Genomic DNA, 19,500 nt, shown 5'->3' on the forward strand with positions numbered 1-19,500 from the left:
ACCTCCTGTGTACCATTTCTCTTCTCTGTGTCGTGTTTTATTTCCCGTTTTTCTGTGTATGAAAAGAAACTCGGTTGTGGCCGAGCGTTGCGCATAAGGAGCTAGGAGTTCCCGTCAAGTGGTATCAGAGCGAAATCGACACAGAAAATGGACGAATCGTTTGGCGGCATGTTCAAGCTCACCGGCTCCAACTATTCAGTGTGGAAGTCGAAGATGAGGGACATGCTCGTGGTTAAAGACCTCTGGCTGCCGGTTCAGTTCGGGGACAAGAGACCGGACAAAATCAACGCCGCGATATGGGAGGTGATGCACATGAAGACAATGGCGTACATACGGTGCTTCATCGACATGAGCCTGTACAACAACTTCAATGAAGAGAGCAAGGCTCATGAGCTCTGGAAGAAGATCGACATAATGTTCCAGAACAAAAATGTTGTCAATCAGGTGTCGGTATTCCAGAAGCTAGTAAGACTCCGGTACCAAGATGGCTCCAGCATGGCGGAGCACATGAATGCCTTCCAAGGGCTGATACACCAGGCAACGTCATTGGAAGTACCTCTTGCCGACGAGGTACTAGCGCTACTCCTGCTCGGTTCCCTCCCGGATAGCTGGGAGACGTTGGTTGTCACTTTGGGCAACGCCGGGCCGGAAGGAAAACAATTATCCCTAGCAAGAGTAAAGTCGAGCTTGCTAGATGAGGAGGCGCGTCGGAAAGACAAAGACACGAGCTCCGACTCCAAAGCGCTCCTTACCGAATCGGAACGCGGAAGACATAGAAACCGTAGTCCCCAGAACCGGGAGAAGTCGGGGACACGGTCAAAGTCAAGGGGGAGGCCTACTTGCTTCTATTGCGGCAAGCCAGGACACTTCCAAAAGAACTGTAGGCATTTCCGTAAAGACAAGGAAACCGACGGTACCGATTCGAAGCAAACCCCGGGCTGGAACAGAAAAGACCGGAGGGGGCCGGACCGGAAGGGAACGACAGCTATCGCGGCAAGTGAAGAAGAGTTGATGCTCATCACCGAGGAGAGTGAAATAAACCTTGCCGGCGACGAGATGACCTGGGTGGTAGACTCCGGAGCATCGTTCCACCTTACCGCGGACCGGAAATGCTTCGCATCCTACTCAGCCGGTGACCACGGCTGTGTCCGGATGGGGAATGAAGGTACATGTCGAATTGTCGGCATAGGAGACGTGTGGCTAACAACACCAACCAGATGCAAGTTGCTGCTAAAGGATGTCCGACACGTTCCGGAAGTTCGTCTTAACCTGATATCAGCCGGTCGGCTAGATGATGAAGGCTACACGGGTAGCATCCGGAACGGTGTCATGAAGTTCAACAAAGGGAGCCTGATTGTGGCTCGGGCCCGAAAGGTAAACACGTTGTACCTGATGAATGCCCGGTTATGTCCGGAAGAAGTGAACGTGGCATCCGACACTGCCGGTGAGTTGTGGCACAAGAGGCTGTGTCATATGAGCGAGAAGGGGATGAAGAGGCTTGCAGACGACAACCTCATTCCAGTGAAGAACGTGCACTTAGAGAAGTGCACTGATTGTCTGGCCGGTAAGCAGAACCCGACCTCCTTCCGACCAAGGCCACCGATGAGACGTAATGCACCACTGGAGTTGGTGCATACGGATGTGTGTCAAGTAGACAAGAAGTCACATGCCAGAGCGCAGTACTTCGTGACGTTCATAGATGACCACAGCCGGAAGCTGTGGGCCACACCGCTGAAGACGAAGGATCAGGCGTTATCCGTCTTCAAAGAGCTCCACGCGAGAGTGGAAAGAGAAACCGGCCGGAAGCTGAAGGCAGTTCGAGCAGACAACGGAGGAGAATACCGGGGGCAGTTCGAGGAGTACTGCCGCCCGAAGGGAATCCGGCTCGAATTTACCGTGCCGAAGACGCCGGAACTAAACGGACTAGCCGAGAGGATGAACCGGACCATAATGGAGAGGGTCCAGAGTATGCTAGCGCATGCTAAACTACCCAAGAAGTTTTGGGCTGAGGCACTATCGACGGCGACATACGTGATAAATAGATCACCCTCAGTACCCTTGGACGAAGACACGCCACAGAGAGTGTGGACCGGTAAGGAAGTATCCTACCGGCATCTGAAGGTGTTCGGGTGTCTCGCGTACGTGCATGTAGCTAAGGACCGGAGAGGTAAGTTAGATCCAAAGACCCGTCCATGCAAATTCCTCGGTTACGGTGACGATGAGTTCGGCTACCGAGTGTGGGACCCGGTCGACAAGAAGGTATTCTGGAGTCGAGATATTATCTTCATGGAGGACAAGACGCTCGCCGACTGGGAGTCGGAGAAGAAGATGATGAACTCCGAGTCGACCGGTAAGGATAGACTCTACAATGAGCAGACCCAACCGGCAAGAGACCGGTTAGCACTCGAGGAACCAGCCGGTTACGGTGAGGATACCGATCCGGCAGAAGAAGAAGTAGAAGAAGCTGAGACCGAAACCGGTCAAGACCCCGAATCGGATTCGGATGAAGAGCAAATGGAGGAGCCGGTTACCGAAGCCCGAAGACATAGATATCCTCTCAGAGAGAGAAGGGCCCCTCGGAGATTTCCGGATGCAGAGCATGTTCTGCTGACCGATGAGGGAGTGCCGGAAAGCTTCGAAGAAGTGAAGGAAGACACCCACAGTAAAAAATGGTTAAGTGCCATGCAGGATGAGATGGATTCCCTGCATGAGAACCATACGTACGAATTGGTGGAGCTGCCGAAAGGAAAGCGGGCACTCCGAAACAAGTGGGTGTACAAGTTGAAACCGGGAGATGCCGGCAACCCCCCGAGATACAAAGCCAGGATCGTGGTGAAGGGGTTCCAGCAGAAGAAGGGCGTGGACTTCGACGAGATATTTGCCCCGGTAGTAAAGATGACCTCCATCCGGACGGTGCTGAGTATAGCAGCAAGCATGGACCTCGAGGTAGAGCAGCTGGACGTGAAGACGGCATTCCTCCACGGCGACCTCGAAGAGGAGATCTACATGAAGCAACCGGAAGGATTTGTGGAGAAAGGGAAGGAGCACCTGGTATGCCGGTTGAAGAAGAGCCTGTACGGACTAAAGCAGGCTCCCCGGCAATGGTACCGGAAGTTCGACTCCTTCATGACCGATCAAGGGTACCACAAGACGCAGGCCGATCACTGCGTGTTTGTGAAGAAGTTCGAAGGAGGGGACTTCCTGATACTCCTCCTGTACGTGGATGACATGTTGATCGTCGGACGAGACCAAGGCAAAATACGGATGCTGAAGAAGGCTCTCAACCGGACCTTCTCAATGAAAGACTTGGGTCCGGCAAGACAGATGTTGGGGATGCACATCATTCGGGACCGGTCAGTGAAGCAATTATGGCTGTCACAGGAGAAGTATGTGACAAAGGTGCTTCACCGGTTGAACATGTCAGAAGCAAAACCGGTCGGATCGACACTTCCGGCAAACTGCAAGTTGTCTGGTAACCAAAGCTCGAAGACGAAAGCAGAGAAGGCTAATATGATGAAGATTCCATATGCCTCTGCCGTCGGGAGCTTGATGTACGCAATGGTCTGTACTCGACCGGACATTGGATACGCAGTCGGAGTGGTGAGCCGGTTTATGAACAATCCCGGCAAAGAGCACTGGAACGCGGTCAAGTGGATACTCCGGTATTTGAAGGGCACTTCCAATATGTGTCTCCGATTCGGCTAAGGAAAACCTCAACTGGACGGTTTCACCGATTCGGACATGTCGGCTGATGTGGATACCTGCCGGTATACATCCAGGTATGTGTTGACATATGCAGGGGGAGCTGTTTCGTGGCAATCGAGGCCGCAGAAGACAATTGCATTGTCAACCACAGAGGCGGAGTACATGGTGGCTGTGGAAGCCGGCAAGGAAATTTTATGGATGAAGGACTTCATCGGAGAGCTCGGTATACGGCAAGAGGAATACCGACTCTACTGCGACAGTCAAAGTGCCATCCACCTTGCTAAAAATGCAGCCTACCATTCCCGGACAAAGCATATCCAGCGGAGGTATCACTGGATCCGGGAAAGAGTAGATGACCAGGAGTTCGCACTGACGAAGATCCACACGGCCGAGAACGGGTCAGATATGCTGACCAAAGTGCTGACACCCGACAAGCTGGATGCATGCCGGAAGAGAATCGAACTGGTAAGACACCCCATGCCGGAGTGAAGGGGGAGTTTTTTGGGAGACAGGTCCCTCCGGATGGGAAGGGAGAAGATCAGTGCCGATACGGTATGAACCGGATGGTGCAGGCCCGGAATGAACCGGATGAGGAGTACTCGGCTACGGAGAGCCGGATGGTACAGGCCCGGTATGAACCGGATGAGGAGTACTCGGCTACGAAGAACCGGATGGTGCAGGCCCGGTATGAACCGGATGAGGAGTACTCGGCTACGGAGAGCCGGATGGTGCAGGCATGGTATGAACCGGATGAGGAGTACTCGGCTACGGAGAGCCGAATGGTACAGGCCCGGTATGAACCGAATGAGGAGTACTCGGCTACGGAGAGCCGGATGGTATAGGCCCGGTATGAACCGGATGAAGAGACATATTCGTAAATATGTTTCTGAGAGCCCATCGAGGCTACTTTTTTGTAAATAGCCGAAAAGTCATATTAGTACAAATGTGACTTAGGGCAAACTTTTAGAAATAGTTGTTGTTGTTGTCATTCTTCCTTGTTGGTGCAAGAAGAAGAGAGAGTGCGTAACTGTACAGAGAGAGAGAGACGAGGTCGTTGCCTCTGTTGTAACCGTCGCCTATGGCGAAGAGCATGAGTCCGAAGTCGTTGCCTCCGTGAACTCACTGTCTTGTACATTCATACATAGTGACAGTTTGCAGCCTATGGGCTGCCGTGGTTTTTCCCTTAGTTTGGGGGTTTTTCCACGTAAACCTCCTGTGTACCATTTCTCTTCTCTGTGTCGTGTTTTATTTCCCGTTTTTCTATGTATGAAAAGAAACTCGGTTGTGGTCGAGCGTTGCGCATAAGGAGCTAGGAGTTCCCGTCACACGGTCGATTGGGGCGTCATTATGGGACCGGCGTTACGTGAAGGCTTGCACGCATATCAAGGCGGAAAAAAGCTAAGGCCTATCATACAACAGTATCTGACGATACTATTCCCACCTTGAGGTCTGCCGGCACCACAGCTCAGCAAACCCACACCGCCGCCACACTCCACGAAGCGAAGGTTAGTGGAGTTGGCCAACACAAAGTGGGAGGATGAACCCCAATCCGCCCAGCCCAACACGCGAACAACACAGGAAGAGCAGGCGGAGCGCAGCGAGGAAGCTGCACAGGAGCCAGAAGCCGAGCCAAGTCAAGGGACCCTAGGCCGAAACGCCAATGGCTGGACAAGAAAGATGGGCACGGATTAGTTAAAGACACACTCACGGCCACAGAGACGACAACCGTGGTCAACAGCCTCGTAACTACGGAGCCCAACACCACCTTCGAAATAATCCGGGAACCATGGCCGATCATTACAGCCCAGTCAAAGTGGGGGAAGGGCGTATTTACGATGGAAAGCGAGGTCCTGGCATATCCGGACATTCCGGACACAGCCCATGAGTTCGACGCACTATTACAGTTCGGAACCACTTTTGAACTCATGGAATTTTTGGCATCACAACAAATAAAAGTCTCACAATGAATGGTCGAAGAACACGCAGAGCGCCAAATGATTGAGCGCACGCTAACACAAACGGCGGAAAGCGATGATGAGGAGCAGTTAGCTAGAGTCGGCAGACAGCGGAATGCCAATATACGCCGAATGGGGATGGAACTACCCCCATTAAACGCGGCCCTTGTCGAAGTTCATAGGGAACTGGCGAAGGTCAGTATGGGCGCCAAGGATATGGTGATTAAAAACAAAAATGTGTGGAAGACTGTTAAATGGACCCAAGTCGAGTTACAAAAGGCCAACGCACGCATTGCGGAGTTGGAACGTAACGCAACTACGGCACAGTAGGCAGCTGAACCAACAGTCAACGCTGTCGAGACCTTGAGAGAAGAAATTGAGGCCCAGACCACCATTGCCTCAAAAGAAAAACGGGTCGTGCAACTGGCGGAATCAGAGATTGACGATCTCAGCTCCAAACTTCACCAGTCCTCGGATGGAGAAAAGGATATCCGGGCCAACGGCCAAAAGGTAGTGAGGACCCTTGAAGAGAAACTCGCAGCGGAGGCAGCACAGCACACTCGGACGAAGGAAGAAAACACCCAATTACGAGAGGAAACGAAAAAATCGAAAGCAGCGATTGTGGGACTCTAGGCCTTATTGGAGAAGAAGAAAGTATGGTTTGACGAGCAGCTTCTAGGGGAACAAGAGAGAAGGCACCAGCTCGAAATCCACCTGAACAATGAAATGGGAAAGCTGGAAGAATTACATTCAAAGAAATCTCAGCTATGGGCAGGAATGAGGAGCACTTATGAAGAAGCGACGGCGGTTAGTAAACAAGAAATCGAAAACCTCAAGAAAACCGTAGAAGAAGCATGCAACCGTTGCCAAGCAATAACCGACGATGTGCACATACTTCTTCAAACAAATCGGGAGAGATTTACGGTGCAATTAAAACCGGTGCTAGACAAAGGCTGGATGGCGTGGGCCGCACAAGCGGCGGAATTGCATACATACCGGACGGACTGGGAGAACTGAAGGAAAGATGGCCGAGGGTTCTACAAACTCAATGAAGAAAGCATTGCGGCCGTACGCGAGGACCTAGCGCAGGACTATCGCACGCTAGCGGACCAACACTCTGAGGAACTCGCGTAGCTACTAGACGATTTTGGCGAAAGTCAGGAGGACCTATTTCACCAGATCGTGCAAGCCGGAAGCACGCGAACAAAAGAGGAATCCATCGCGATACCAATCCCCGATACTGTCGACCAAGAGGAACCTCAACCCATGTCATCGAAAATAACCACTCCAGTGGACAGCATGGAACGGCAAGTGGAGCCCCCCGCGATACTAGAAAGCGAAACCACCATCCAATAGGAACCCCAGCCCCATTCACCAGGGCGTACGACTACGGCCGACACCTCAAAGGAAGTTACGGACGAGACAGAACCTCGACCTACCGCAAGCCCGCCGACGCCGGAACCAACCACAATAGCACAAGATGAGCCCGCAGAGCCCGGACCGCCCACACAAGAAACCAACGACACCAGGGGAAGTCCTACCCATCAAGTAATGGAACCACGCAACGACGCGCCTACGGACATACGCTATCCCCGAACCCGGACACCCGAGCAGAACCAAACATCAGGGACATTTTGGAGGAAGATTAAAGGGGTGGGTCTGACGTGCCATGGCACTGTCCCACAGGCGTGCCAGGTGTTGTCCGCCGGAATAGTAACCGACGGACAGGGAGCGCAGAAATATAGAATATAGTATAAACCTAACGCATGTAAACGGTTCACGCGGGAAGCGTGAACAGCTAAAAGACCATGTGTATATAAAGGGCAGAAATCCTCTGATACAGGTAGCGTGTAAATTTTGGTGCATAGAGCGTATCTTAATAGAGTTTTATCTTCTTTGATCACTTGCGCAAATCTATGGTTAATCTACTGTGTGTCTGTGATTCTTGGTGGCGTACTGTAAGCACTATAATCGTAAGAAACGTAGGCGTGAGTGCGAGTGTTGTGACTAGAGCACTGTCTAGGGAGTTCGGTTGTAGTCATCTCTCTTATACGCTACTAGGATATGGAGAGTTATCTCGTTACGTATTACGGTATGACGGTACCATTCGTGGCAACGCAGTCACCTTGAGGTCTAGGTCAAAGGACTGACTGAAGACCGTGTTCCTAATCGGTAACAATATGCCAGTCAATGCATCCTCTTGATTGATGAAAGTGAACCAGAGTGCAATGATGAAGCCATTGTTGATGAGCACAGAGAGAAATGGCTGAGTGCGATGCAAGATGATATGGACTCCTTGCATGAAAACTACACCTACGACCTAGTAGAGTTGTTGAAAGGTAAGAGAGCACTCAGGAACAAATGGGTCTACAAGGTAAAGACAGGAGAAGCCGACAACACGCCCAGGTATAAAGCCCGTATAGTGGTGAAGGGGTTTCAACAGAAAAAGGGCATCAACTTCGACGAGATATTCGCACCAGTCGTGAAAATGACATCCATCCGAACTATTCTGAGCATAGCTGCTAGGATGAACTTGGAGATCAAACATCTGGATGTCAAAATGGCATTCTTACATGGGAAGCTGGATGAAGATATTTACATGCAGCAACCCAAGGGCTTTGTAGAGAAAGGGAAAGAGAACCTGGTATGTCGACTGAAGAAAAGCTTGTATGGTTTGAAACAAGCTCCACGCCAATGTTTCAAGAAGTTTGAATCCTTCATGGTGGAACATGGGTTCTAAATAACACAGGCTGATCACTGTGTGTTCGTAAAAAGGTACAACGATGGAAACTTCTTGATTCTCTTGTTATATGTGGATGACATGTTGATAGTCGGTAAAGATACAAAGAAAATCGGAAGCTTGAAGAAAACTCTGCGCAAATCTTTTGCCATGAAAGATCTTGGACTGGCTAAACAAATCTTGAGGATGCACATAGTTTGAGACAAAACTAAGAAGTTGCTATGGTTGTCAAAAGAGAAGTACGTGAAGAAAATCCTTGAAAGATTCAACATGTCGAATGCAAAGCCGGTTGGCTTGGTGTTTGCCAACAAACAACAGGTTGAATGCTAAACAATGCCTGAAAGGGGAGAAAGAAAAGGCTGAGATGAGGAAACTACCATATGCCTCAACCGTCGGCAATCTTATGTATGCTATGGTTTGCACAAGCCAGACATAGCATTTGTTGTGGGAGCAGTAAGCCGATATATGAGTAATCCAAGAAGAGAACACTGGGCAACAATGAAATGGATACTGAGGTGCTTGAAAAGCACCTCTCAGGTATGCCTTAGGTATGGTGTTGGAAAACCTATGCTCAAAGGATTTACCGACTCAAACATGTCGGGGGATGTAGAGTCAAGTCGATCCACATCAGGATATGTGTTGACTTATGCAAGGGGAGCAGTGTTGTGGCAATCATGACTGCAGAAATCTGTAGCCTTGTCGACTATAGAGGCGGAGTATATGGCAGCAGTAGACGCCAACAAAGAGCTAATTTGGATGAGAAATTTCCTCAGTGAGTTGGGAATGAAGCAAAGGGATTTTTTGCTTCATTGTGACAGCCTGAGTGCCATACATCTAGCCAAGAATGTTGCATACCACTCCCAGACTAAGCATATACAAAGGAGGTATCACTGGTTGCGGGAGAAAGTCGAAGAAGGAGAGTTTACTCTCTTAAAGATCCATACCGACGAAAATGGATCCAACATGATGACTAAGAGCCTGCCAATGGATAGACTTAGAGTTTGTCGACAGAGGACCGAACTAACTTACTCCCTCGCACTGGAGTGAAGGGGGAGTTTGTTGGGAATATGTCCCTCCAGTGGGCAAAGCTGACTGATCGAGCCGACCAGAGCCGAAAATTGAAGACAAGGAGGAGCCGACTGTTCGGAAGTAGCTGATAGTCGAAGAGTCGACAATAGAGAGTCAGTTATTAAACTGCTTATTATTATTATAGTTAATAGTAATAGCAATGATATGTATCCGTGGCTCCATTTGTAAACAATCCATATAGGGTATGAGTATAAATACACTTAGGGCAATACTTTTATATGTGTGTGTAGCTGTAGAAACAGTTGGTGAGCGAGAGAACAAGAGTGAGTGAGAGCGGTGCTACAGCTATGTGTGTGCAGCTATAGACGACAAGAGCCATGTGTGGCAACTACACTCGACAAAAAGAGTGTTGTAATCCTCTCCAGATTGTATACCCACTATATAGTGAAGATTCGTTCTCCCGTGGTTTTCTCCCGTTTTAGGCTTTCCACGTTAAATATATGTGCACTATTTTGCTAGTGAGTCAGTGTTATGTAATTCAGGGCATTTGTTTTCGTGGATTCACAATTTGATTCTCTACATGAGAGACAAATAGAGAGAGACCTCAGAAGAAGAAGCTATATTAGTGAAAATATAATTACATCCAGCAATAACTAAGTTACAAAATGTTGGTTTAAATACCAACTAATTTAGGGCAAATACCGATTCAAACAAGACATAAGATGAATTGGAGATAGTCGATTCAATCGAGGAGTTTGATTCGGGAGAGCCGCGTTGTATGACGAGCAAGCGGAGGAGAGGGCAGCCGAAGCCAAACATCAAAACGAAGGATTAGACGTGTCAAGGGGCACCGATGTCATGACAACGAAGGAGCTGAGATGAGCCCGACAAGCAGACAAGCCAACCGTAAGGGTCGAGGTGCAAAGAACTAAATGAGTCAAAGGTGCCTTGGACCTTAGGGATCATGGGATGAAGAACTAGACTGAACATGCAATGTGAGCTAGGTGGGAGGATGCTAGAAGGAGTCGGTTACAAAGACTGGCTACATCTAACAGAATGGACCGACGTCAAGTTGAGCTTCAGGGGGAGCGTTGAGCAAGCACACTCAACATGGGTCCAACTAGCTAGACAAGCTGGTAGGTAAGACCGGAGTCAATCTTGTTGGCTAGGCCAAGTTTCTGGACTAGATGCTAGATCAACTATAAAAGCTAGATACCAAATCCGGATGATGGACCGGCTGAGGACGTCGTCCAGAACGTCGCACATGCCAACCTATTTTATTAAATAGGTCCAACGTAGGCAATTAGTGTCAAATGCTTCTTTAAGAGCATTGAAGTACATGTCAGTACTTCTTAACCTTTTTATAGGTAGTTTGTATTGTAGTATTCTATACACGAGGACAACACTGTGAGAGTTGACCGAGAGTGTAAAGATGGGAGGATTACTTTTAATCCTAGGGATTGAGATAACCCTTAACAGCCATGTGTGAACTTGTCTAGGGGCCTTAGGCCTGCTTATAAACATGAAGCCTACCTATCCTCATGGAAGACATTATTCGACTATTCGACTATGTTGAAACTGTGATTTTGTGGTTAACAAACTATTGTGGGGAGCGCACACCGGTACCATGTATGATTCAATGCCATGGTGGTGGTATAGGATACAATACAAGGAATCGGGTCCTTCACAATCCCTTCAGTCAAGGGAGGTTGAGTGAATTGACACTCCTCATTCTCTCTGTTTCTCTTTACAATCTTTTATCTATTTCCTTATTTTATGCCGACATTAAAAATACTCTCTAATATGTGGCATTAGAGTGACTTTCCTATGTTTCTTTTGTTGATTTTTGTTTTCTTTTTTATTCTGATCAATCGATGTTCGTCTGAGGGTTGATCCAGAAAGTCATTCACAAAAGAACTTCAGTATTTCCTTTTTTTCATCAAAAAAAATAATATTTTTATTCTTTCTTCTCTCATTCTTAAAACATGTTTAGTTCAACTATGTTGTATTGGTCATATTTATAAAACATACATAAATTATGTATATGTATGTGTTTTATGTCATTATTGCGTATTACATATGTTATTACATTTGATATGACGTCAATACCTCAATTGTGTATTACCTACGCTTATATATTTTGGATGTTGTATGTGCGTAGAGGCTACATGCGTGGATAACATTATTCATTTGTTTATGTTTTGTTAATGATTTTTTTGTATATTCATCTTTAAAAACTTTCCTAACTTTTCATTACAAGAGTGTGATATTTTAAAGAGGAGAGTATGTTACAAGCATTACTATAATTTTATCATGTGGTAACTTGTATTGTAGTATTCTACAAGTGAGGATAAAAGCGTGAGAGTTAATTGAGAGTGTAAAGAATGGAGGACTATTTTTAATCCTAAGGATTGAGACAACCGATAAGGCTAAGTGCGAACTTGCCTGGAGGCCTTAGGTTTGGTTATAAATATGAGGCCTAGATATCCTCATGGAAGACATTATTCGATTATGTTGAGATTGTAATCTTGTAGTGAATCAACTCTTCTGGCGAGCGTGTGCCAATACTAAGTAAGACTCAATGTCATGGTAGTGGTATGGGACGCCATTCAAGGCTTGGGTGTGTCTCAATTCCCTCACTCGGGGGTGGTCGGGTTATTTGACACCGTTCTTTCTCTCTCTTTCTCTTTACAATCTTTTATCTATTTCTTTATTTTATGCTTAGACTAGAAATAATCTCTAACAAGAAGCCATGGGCTCAAGGTGAAGCACGACATTGTTTATCCATCCTCGTGACAACATTTAGTACACCAATTAGATACATTCCATCTATTATAGCCAATGCTTGAATCCAATTCATATATGATGAAGAGTCGTGACAAAGAACATCCCTATGTAATCTTCACGCCAAAGAATGACATCCCAATTGAACTCCCAATCGTCATTGCGATGCAAATAAGCACGTCCACTTCAAACTCACTCATAATTGAATGATATTCTACGAGGAAACATTCCTTTTGCTTTGTTGAGATGAAGATGTGTGGACTCTTTGAATGTTGTTGAATCAACACACCATTACACTATGAGGAGCACAAGTGTATTTCCTAAACATACTGCGTAATAATCACACACAAAGTATAAACGTTCACAAGCATACTTGTACAAACTAAAGAGGGAAGATCGCATGAATCATGATTGACACCAACATGCCCATTCAAATTTCGTAATCCTTCATGGAAAAAGCCATCAACTCCATCTCCTCAAGTTCAAGTTCGTACATCATTCACACCCTTCTCATCAATTCTCCCGTCATCAACTTTATCTGTGTGTAAATGTGTGTGTTGTGGTTGTCTAATTGAGTAAATATGGTTGTGCAATGTCCAAATGTACATGCTAATATATATGTGTATGACATGATGTTTTTATTAGTAAATGATGGTAACACAATATCACTATGCATTGTATATGTTTCACTAGAAATGTGAGCATTAATTTGTCTATCTAAGTGTGTAGTTTATGTGAATTTAAACATGGGTTTTAAGTGTCTAGGGGTCTTGGGATGAGTGTTTAAGTTTCTCGAAGAGATGAGGAAGCTTTACATAGGAGTTTTGATATTTTCATGGGGGAACAAATTAGCATTCCAAATAAACGGAAAGACCCTTGTAGATCTTGGACATAAATATTTAACCCCAAAATATGATGAGAAAACAGCATAAGAGAAAATATGGTTCAACTTTCTCTTTTCTTGCTCAAAAAATGAATTAATATTTAAATGGGCAAGTGGTTGGTTAGGAAACGTGCAAAGCTCCTAAGCCCGTAAAGATGGCATTCTAGCCAAGGTCAATTTTATCGCTGACAATAGAGAGGTCATGAAAGAAGCTCATTTTGTTCTTAAACTTCAAGGAATTTGTGTGGAACTGGAAATAGATATTGGCCAAGTGAATCATATGTAATTAGCCAATTTATACTAATGAGTTGTGTCATGCTACTTGATTGCCCAATATTGACGAGAAATTATGTGTATGTAGGAGAAAAAGGTAGGGAAACCTGAATCCGTGTGAGACTTACGGCTCAATGTCGAGCCTATAGGCTTGGTTCCTATAGAGTTTGGTGAGAAGGATCCATGTTTATTTGCTCTTGAGTAACCCTTCATTCGGGTGGTTTGTGGCATGAAATGATGGCCATCCATGGTGGCTTTTTTTTACAAGGGAAATCTCACTCTCAAGACCTCCCTTTCGTAATCTATCTAGAATATTAGCTTCCCACCACATGCTTTTTTTGAGGACGACTAGAGTGGCTTGGCTCCACCATCACTTTAAATTCAAGTCTCACCACGGAAACATGGAACTTGCTAACATCCTAACATGTAAATTCTTGTCACAATTTATATTTCAGAATCATAGATGTGACCTTTGTTAAGCGCTCGTGCCATTCGAAGTGGTGCAATGTCAAATAAATTACAAGGTTGATCCACATGCCAAATTGAACGCAACGAAGGATTTCCTACTTTGACAATGTAGAAAGAAACATCCACCCCAATTGCTAAGAAAGATGACGAGTGGTGGTAGGGACCCGTAGTTATGATGGTGGTTGAGGGTGAGCTAGAAAAAGGCATCAAACTCGACAGGTTCATATTTTGATCACGTCTCGTCGGATTAATCTCCTCTAACTGCTCACACCCTCATAAATTCAAAAATCTCATGACTTCAAACTAGACGATTGCAAGCCCAACTCTTCATTTCCTCTATCCTTGAGCTCCATGATTCCCAAAAAAGCAAAAACTCAAACCACTAAGTGCTCACCAATGGGAAAAAATGAACCTAAAAAACCTAGCCTAGATCTTTTATAAGAGTTTGGAGCTTTCTCGTCCATCACTTAACTTTGTGTCTGCATTCATATCTATGCACAGGACCTAGTTCAATGTGTGTAATTTGTTTTAACGTCATGGCTGCCATATGCTATTTTTGGTCTTGAGTGAGATTTGGACCTCCATCTTTAGTTCGAACAACCATTTACTCTAACAAATTGAAATAATATCATTCCATTCTTCATATCTCCTTATGCATATTCATTTTTTTTCCAAAATAAAGCTACTTTCCCATTAGTTAGGAAGGATTATTACAAGGAGACTACACAAGGAAGCTTCTTTCACGCCTCCCTCCCTTCGATGTAGGCTTAGGTGTGCATATTCATTTTTATTATCATTGTAGATTCTCAACTATTTGCTTTCTAGTTAGGGGGCATCTATATCATTCATTACGTACATAGAATAGTTTGAACTATTGACTCTTTAGTCCCTTTCAGCCCATGACAAGAACTCCAGCTTTCCCACACACCCAATTAAATGTTTATCTTTGTGACATTTACGGGTTTCTGACTCAATTTACCCAAGTCCTTATTATGTCAGTTGTATTAATAAGAGATTTAATCATTTCAACAACTTTTGAAGTTATTTACAATATTGTTTAGTGGAGTTTGATAACTTCCACAAATGCAAAGGCTATTTTAGAAATTATTGCAAGTTAATATAGAATGTGCCATTGCTTGTAAAATAGCTTATATGAATTATTATTACCTAAAATTAATAGATTTGACAATAAGTTCAATAGCATGTTATGATTTCATCATTAATATCATCAATAGTTCAAATTCACAGAAGACCAAAGCTTGAGCAATTTGGCTTTTCGAAATATGATCAGGTGATTTACATACATGGACAATTAGTTGATGAACCAAAGAAATATGCATGTTATGTATGTCTTATATATATGTTTTTTTTTATGTGTATATATATAATATATATATGGGAAAAGTACCAGGATACCCCTGGAAGTTCGTCTATTAGAATGCCCCTGGAAGTTCCAAATTTACCAAACTACCCCTATGTCCAAAAAATTACACTTTATAAAATAATAATACACTCAAAACTTTGGTAAATAAGGCTAGTTCGGGTCCATTTTTTGGACATAGGGGTAATTTGGTAAATTTGGAACTTCCAGGGGCATTCTGGTAAATAGACGAACTTCCAAGGGTATCCTAGCACTTTTCCCTATATACATATATATATAGACACATCTACATACAAAATACGCATAAACTTTTTATGGGTATGTGATGTATCATATGTTTACACATTTGAAGGAGTATCCTTCAAAACATCTAAGTTTGAAGTTTAGATTGACATATGATTGCCCCCTTAATAATGCAAATGGTGAGTGACAACAATTGAATTATGTTTGGCAAAATATAAGATGGTTGGGATGAACATAACACAATCATTCACCACATAACTTTCTTCGTCAACCACTTGGATGATTCTTCAAAATGCAGTATGCTTCGATAACAAGAAATCAACACTTTCAAGCCTAACAATCTTATTAAATTGCCGAGAAATAAATCCATTATTATTTTCATTATTTATTATCCATGCCCTAAACATAAACTCCCTCACTATTGAGACCTTGTATTCATTGTAATAATTTATGATGACCACACCACGCCAATGATCAATGTACATTAGTCATCACATAAGTTCTACTTATACTCAAACTTCATGATTTCTTTTTTCATGAAAACTAAACTGAAGGAAAATAGAGCAAAGTACTTAACTAATAACCACACACAGTTTTAAGAAATTACTGAATATCTCTCCATAATACAGAAACATTTAAAAACTTATAGTTACTCTACAGAGTACCCAACACAGTTGTGTTGTATTATTGTGCCCTCCGTTAACTTTGTGATGAGCTAATCAAAACTTATGGTTAGTCTACAATGTACCCAACACAGTGGTGTTGTATTATTGTGCCCTCCATTTAACTTTGTGATGTACTAATCAAAGAGGAAATTTCACCATTATTGAGATAAACCGGGCTCCAATGCAATTGGCTCATGATGATTTGTGGAAGATGTACAAATGAACCATGTGCAAGAAACATTGTCCCAAGCTATGGGGCTTGCCAAGAAGAAAGAGGAGGTGTGTCAGAATTCATGAAAGTGAAATTGATTTGACTATTTCTGTCTCCAGCTATGGCATCAGCATCAAAGAGCGCCTCGATCTCGATGATATCTTCTTTACTGAGCTTGACTTGCAGTGATCCCACATTCTCATCAAAGTTTTTGAGCTTGGTAGTGCCAGGGATTGCTACAACATCATCTCCTTGATGTTGAACCCATGCAAGAGCGAGTTGACCAGTGGTGCAACCCTTTCTCAATGCAATCTCACGTAATGCCAGGAATAGCTTTTCATTCTTGTCTAAATTTTGTCCCGCTAACCTCGGCTGCCCAACCTTCACTTCAACAAAAATCTAATGCATTAGAAATCCCTATGTAGGATACATTTTGGGTTTTAGCTATTATATTGCATTGCAAAGAGGCTACCTTTCGGAAATCTGTGTCATGAAGACCCTCTAGAAGTTTCGCTCCAAGGGAAAAGAAACCTCGACCTAAGGGGCTGTAAGCTACAATGCCAATACCCAATTCTCTAGTAATTGACATAAACAGAAAACTTTTTGTCAGTGACATACATATAAGAAATTCATGCATTCATGATGGAAAGAATAGAGTCAGGGAGGACATACCGACAAGTGGGTATTATGTCTTTTTCTGCATCACGAGACCACAAGGACCACTCAAGTTGAACAGCAGTGATGGGATGCACTGCATGAGCTCTTCGAATGGTCGATGCAGAAGCCTCAGAAAGCCCAATATACTTAACCTTGCCTTCCTCTACCAGCCTCTTCATTTCCCCAACCTGGTTCATATATATAACATTTGCATACAATAGTGAGCAACATATACCCTGATATTAATAAAGAACTATGCATATGCATATGCACATGAATATGTAGATGTATATGTATATGCACATCCACATGCATATGTATATGTATATGTACATGTAGTTGTAGTTGTAAATCTAGAATTACACCTGTACTAATATCTATATCCATACTTACAGGTATATGTTGTATTATATCTAGATCTATAGATATAGGTATATGTTGTGTGTGTATGTGTATGGCAACAAAGATCAGTTTACACCTATTGAGACTATGAAAAGGATCGATGCAAATGGAAGAATTCTATCATCGAGTAAACAGATTTCATTCTTACGGTGACTTCAATTGGCACGGTTGTGTCAATGCGATGCTGATAGTAAAGGTCGATGAAATCCACATCGAGCCTTTGTAGGCTCGCCTCACAAGCCGAACGCACATATGCGGGATCTCCTCGCACCAGGATATTTCCATTATCCTCAATGAAGACCCCAAATTTTGTTGCAAGTTGAACCTCATGCCTTTTTCCTTTCAAAGCCTATTACAATACGGTTAACCTAAAAAACAGCCAGAAACTAGATATGGTAATGAAGAGAAAGATATAAGAGCAAGCCACCCACCTTGCCCAGAAGGATCTCATTATGGAAAGGTCCATACAAATCAGATGTGTCCAGGAGTGTGATGCCAGAGTCAATGGCATGGTGGATAAGTTCAATCATCTCATGCTCAGGCTTTGGGGGTCCATAGAAGGCGGACATGCCCATGCAGCCCAGCCCCTGTTCCGAGACCTCCAGACCTTGGGAACCAAGCTTCACTCTGCCCACCTCCACATCTGACAACGCCATAGTTGCTGCTACAGTAACCGATCACTCTACCAATCCTCGTATTTGTTTGGAACAATCGATCCCAACTCACAACTATATATTACATCGCCGCCTCTCAAGTACATAAATGCAACTAGCCAGTCAAACAATGATAAACGCAAATACTTTGGAACACAAGCAAACACCAATTTGTTTCTCTAAGAGGATAAAGAGAACCGTCAAAAACTGTTTTCATAAACCAAAATTTGTCCTTGACTCTACCTCACTTTAGATTGGAGTCTCTTCATTAGAAACATAGAGCTCGCAGATATCCTAACTTTGTAAATTTTTTGTCACAATTTGTATTTCAAAATCATGAACATGACCCTCATCGTGCGTTCATGCCATTAACAGTGATTCAAAGTTGGTCGGTCCACATCCCAAATTGAACACAATTACTGGTTTCCTATTTGATAATGTCGAAAGGAAAATTGTCCCTATTGCGCAAGAAAGATGAAGAGTGGTTGTAGGGACCCATAGTTATGCTTATAGTGTTCAAGGGTGAGTTAGGTGGAGACATGTGTTCATATTTCAATCACATCTCATCGGATTAATCTGCTCTAACAACTCATACCTTCAAAAATTTTAAAACCTCACAAGTCCAAAGTAAACTTTCCAACTCTAAATTTCCTCCATCCTTGAGCCCCAAGATTCCCAAGAAATCAAAAACTCAAACCATCCACTAATCGAAAAAACAGAACCTAAAAACACTAGCCTAGACATTTTATAAGACTTTGGAGCTTTCTTGTCCATTAGTTGAGTTTGTATTTGTATTCATATCTATGGAGGGGACTTGGTTCGATGTGCCTGCATATGATATTTATGGTCTTAAGTGAGATTTGAACCTGCGCCTTTAGTTTGGAGTCTAGACAACAATGTATTCTAACAAATTGAAATAATATCTCTTCATTCTTCATATCTTTTATGCATATTGATTTTGATCATTCTAGATTCTCAACTATTTGCTTTCTGATTAGGAGGTATTCATATCATCTTTACAAAAAATAATTTGAACTTTTGACCTTTGTGTCATTTGAGAGCCCATGAGTCATGACAAGACCTCCAACTTTGCCACAACACCCCATTAAATGTTTATGTTTGTGACATTTGTGGTGGCTTTATCATGATAGTTGTATCAATATGATATTTAATCATTTCAACAATGTTAGAATCAACCTACAACATTGTACAATCGAGTTTGAAAGTTTCCACAAATGAAACATCATTTGTTAAATTTAAGAAAAAAGAAATTATTAATGGAAGAGACTTAAATTATCTTCCATTGAAAGGGTCAGAGATGGATGTAGTATTATTTTATACCCTAAGAGTATAGATCAAACCCAAAACAATTTATTAACAAGAGAAGCATAAATTCTAATGTATAGCATATCATAATCACGCCACGCAAATTATCAATGTGTATTAGCCAT

General features: G+C 43.7%; 1 protein-coding gene across 1 annotated transcript; it reads right to left on the reverse strand.

Annotated features, from left to right (window-relative positions):
• Window positions 1–16,070: 16,070 nt before the first annotated feature.
• On the reverse strand, window positions 16,071–18,245 carry LOC147854087 (auxin-induced protein PCNT115-like). The gene is made up of 5 exons (XM_087332574.1): window positions 17,828–18,245; window positions 17,545–17,745; window positions 17,010–17,182; window positions 16,810–16,912; window positions 16,071–16,718 (listed from the first exon to the last, which is right to left on the reverse strand). The coding sequence occupies exons 1-5, from the start codon at window positions 18,050–18,052 to the stop codon at window positions 16,377–16,379; spliced, it is 1,044 nt and encodes a 347-aa protein (XP_087188700.1). The 5' UTR covers window positions 18,053–18,245; the 3' UTR covers window positions 16,071–16,376.
• Window positions 18,246–19,500: the final 1,255 nt, after the last annotated feature.

This window comes from Azolla caroliniana, unplaced genomic scaffold (assembly GCF_043228905.1).
Source record: "Azolla caroliniana isolate FFs.n. ecotype wild unplaced genomic scaffold, voAzoCaro1.0.p SCAF_16, whole genome shotgun sequence".
Classification (NCBI taxonomy): Eukaryota; Viridiplantae; Streptophyta; class Polypodiopsida; order Salviniales; family Salviniaceae; genus Azolla; species Azolla caroliniana.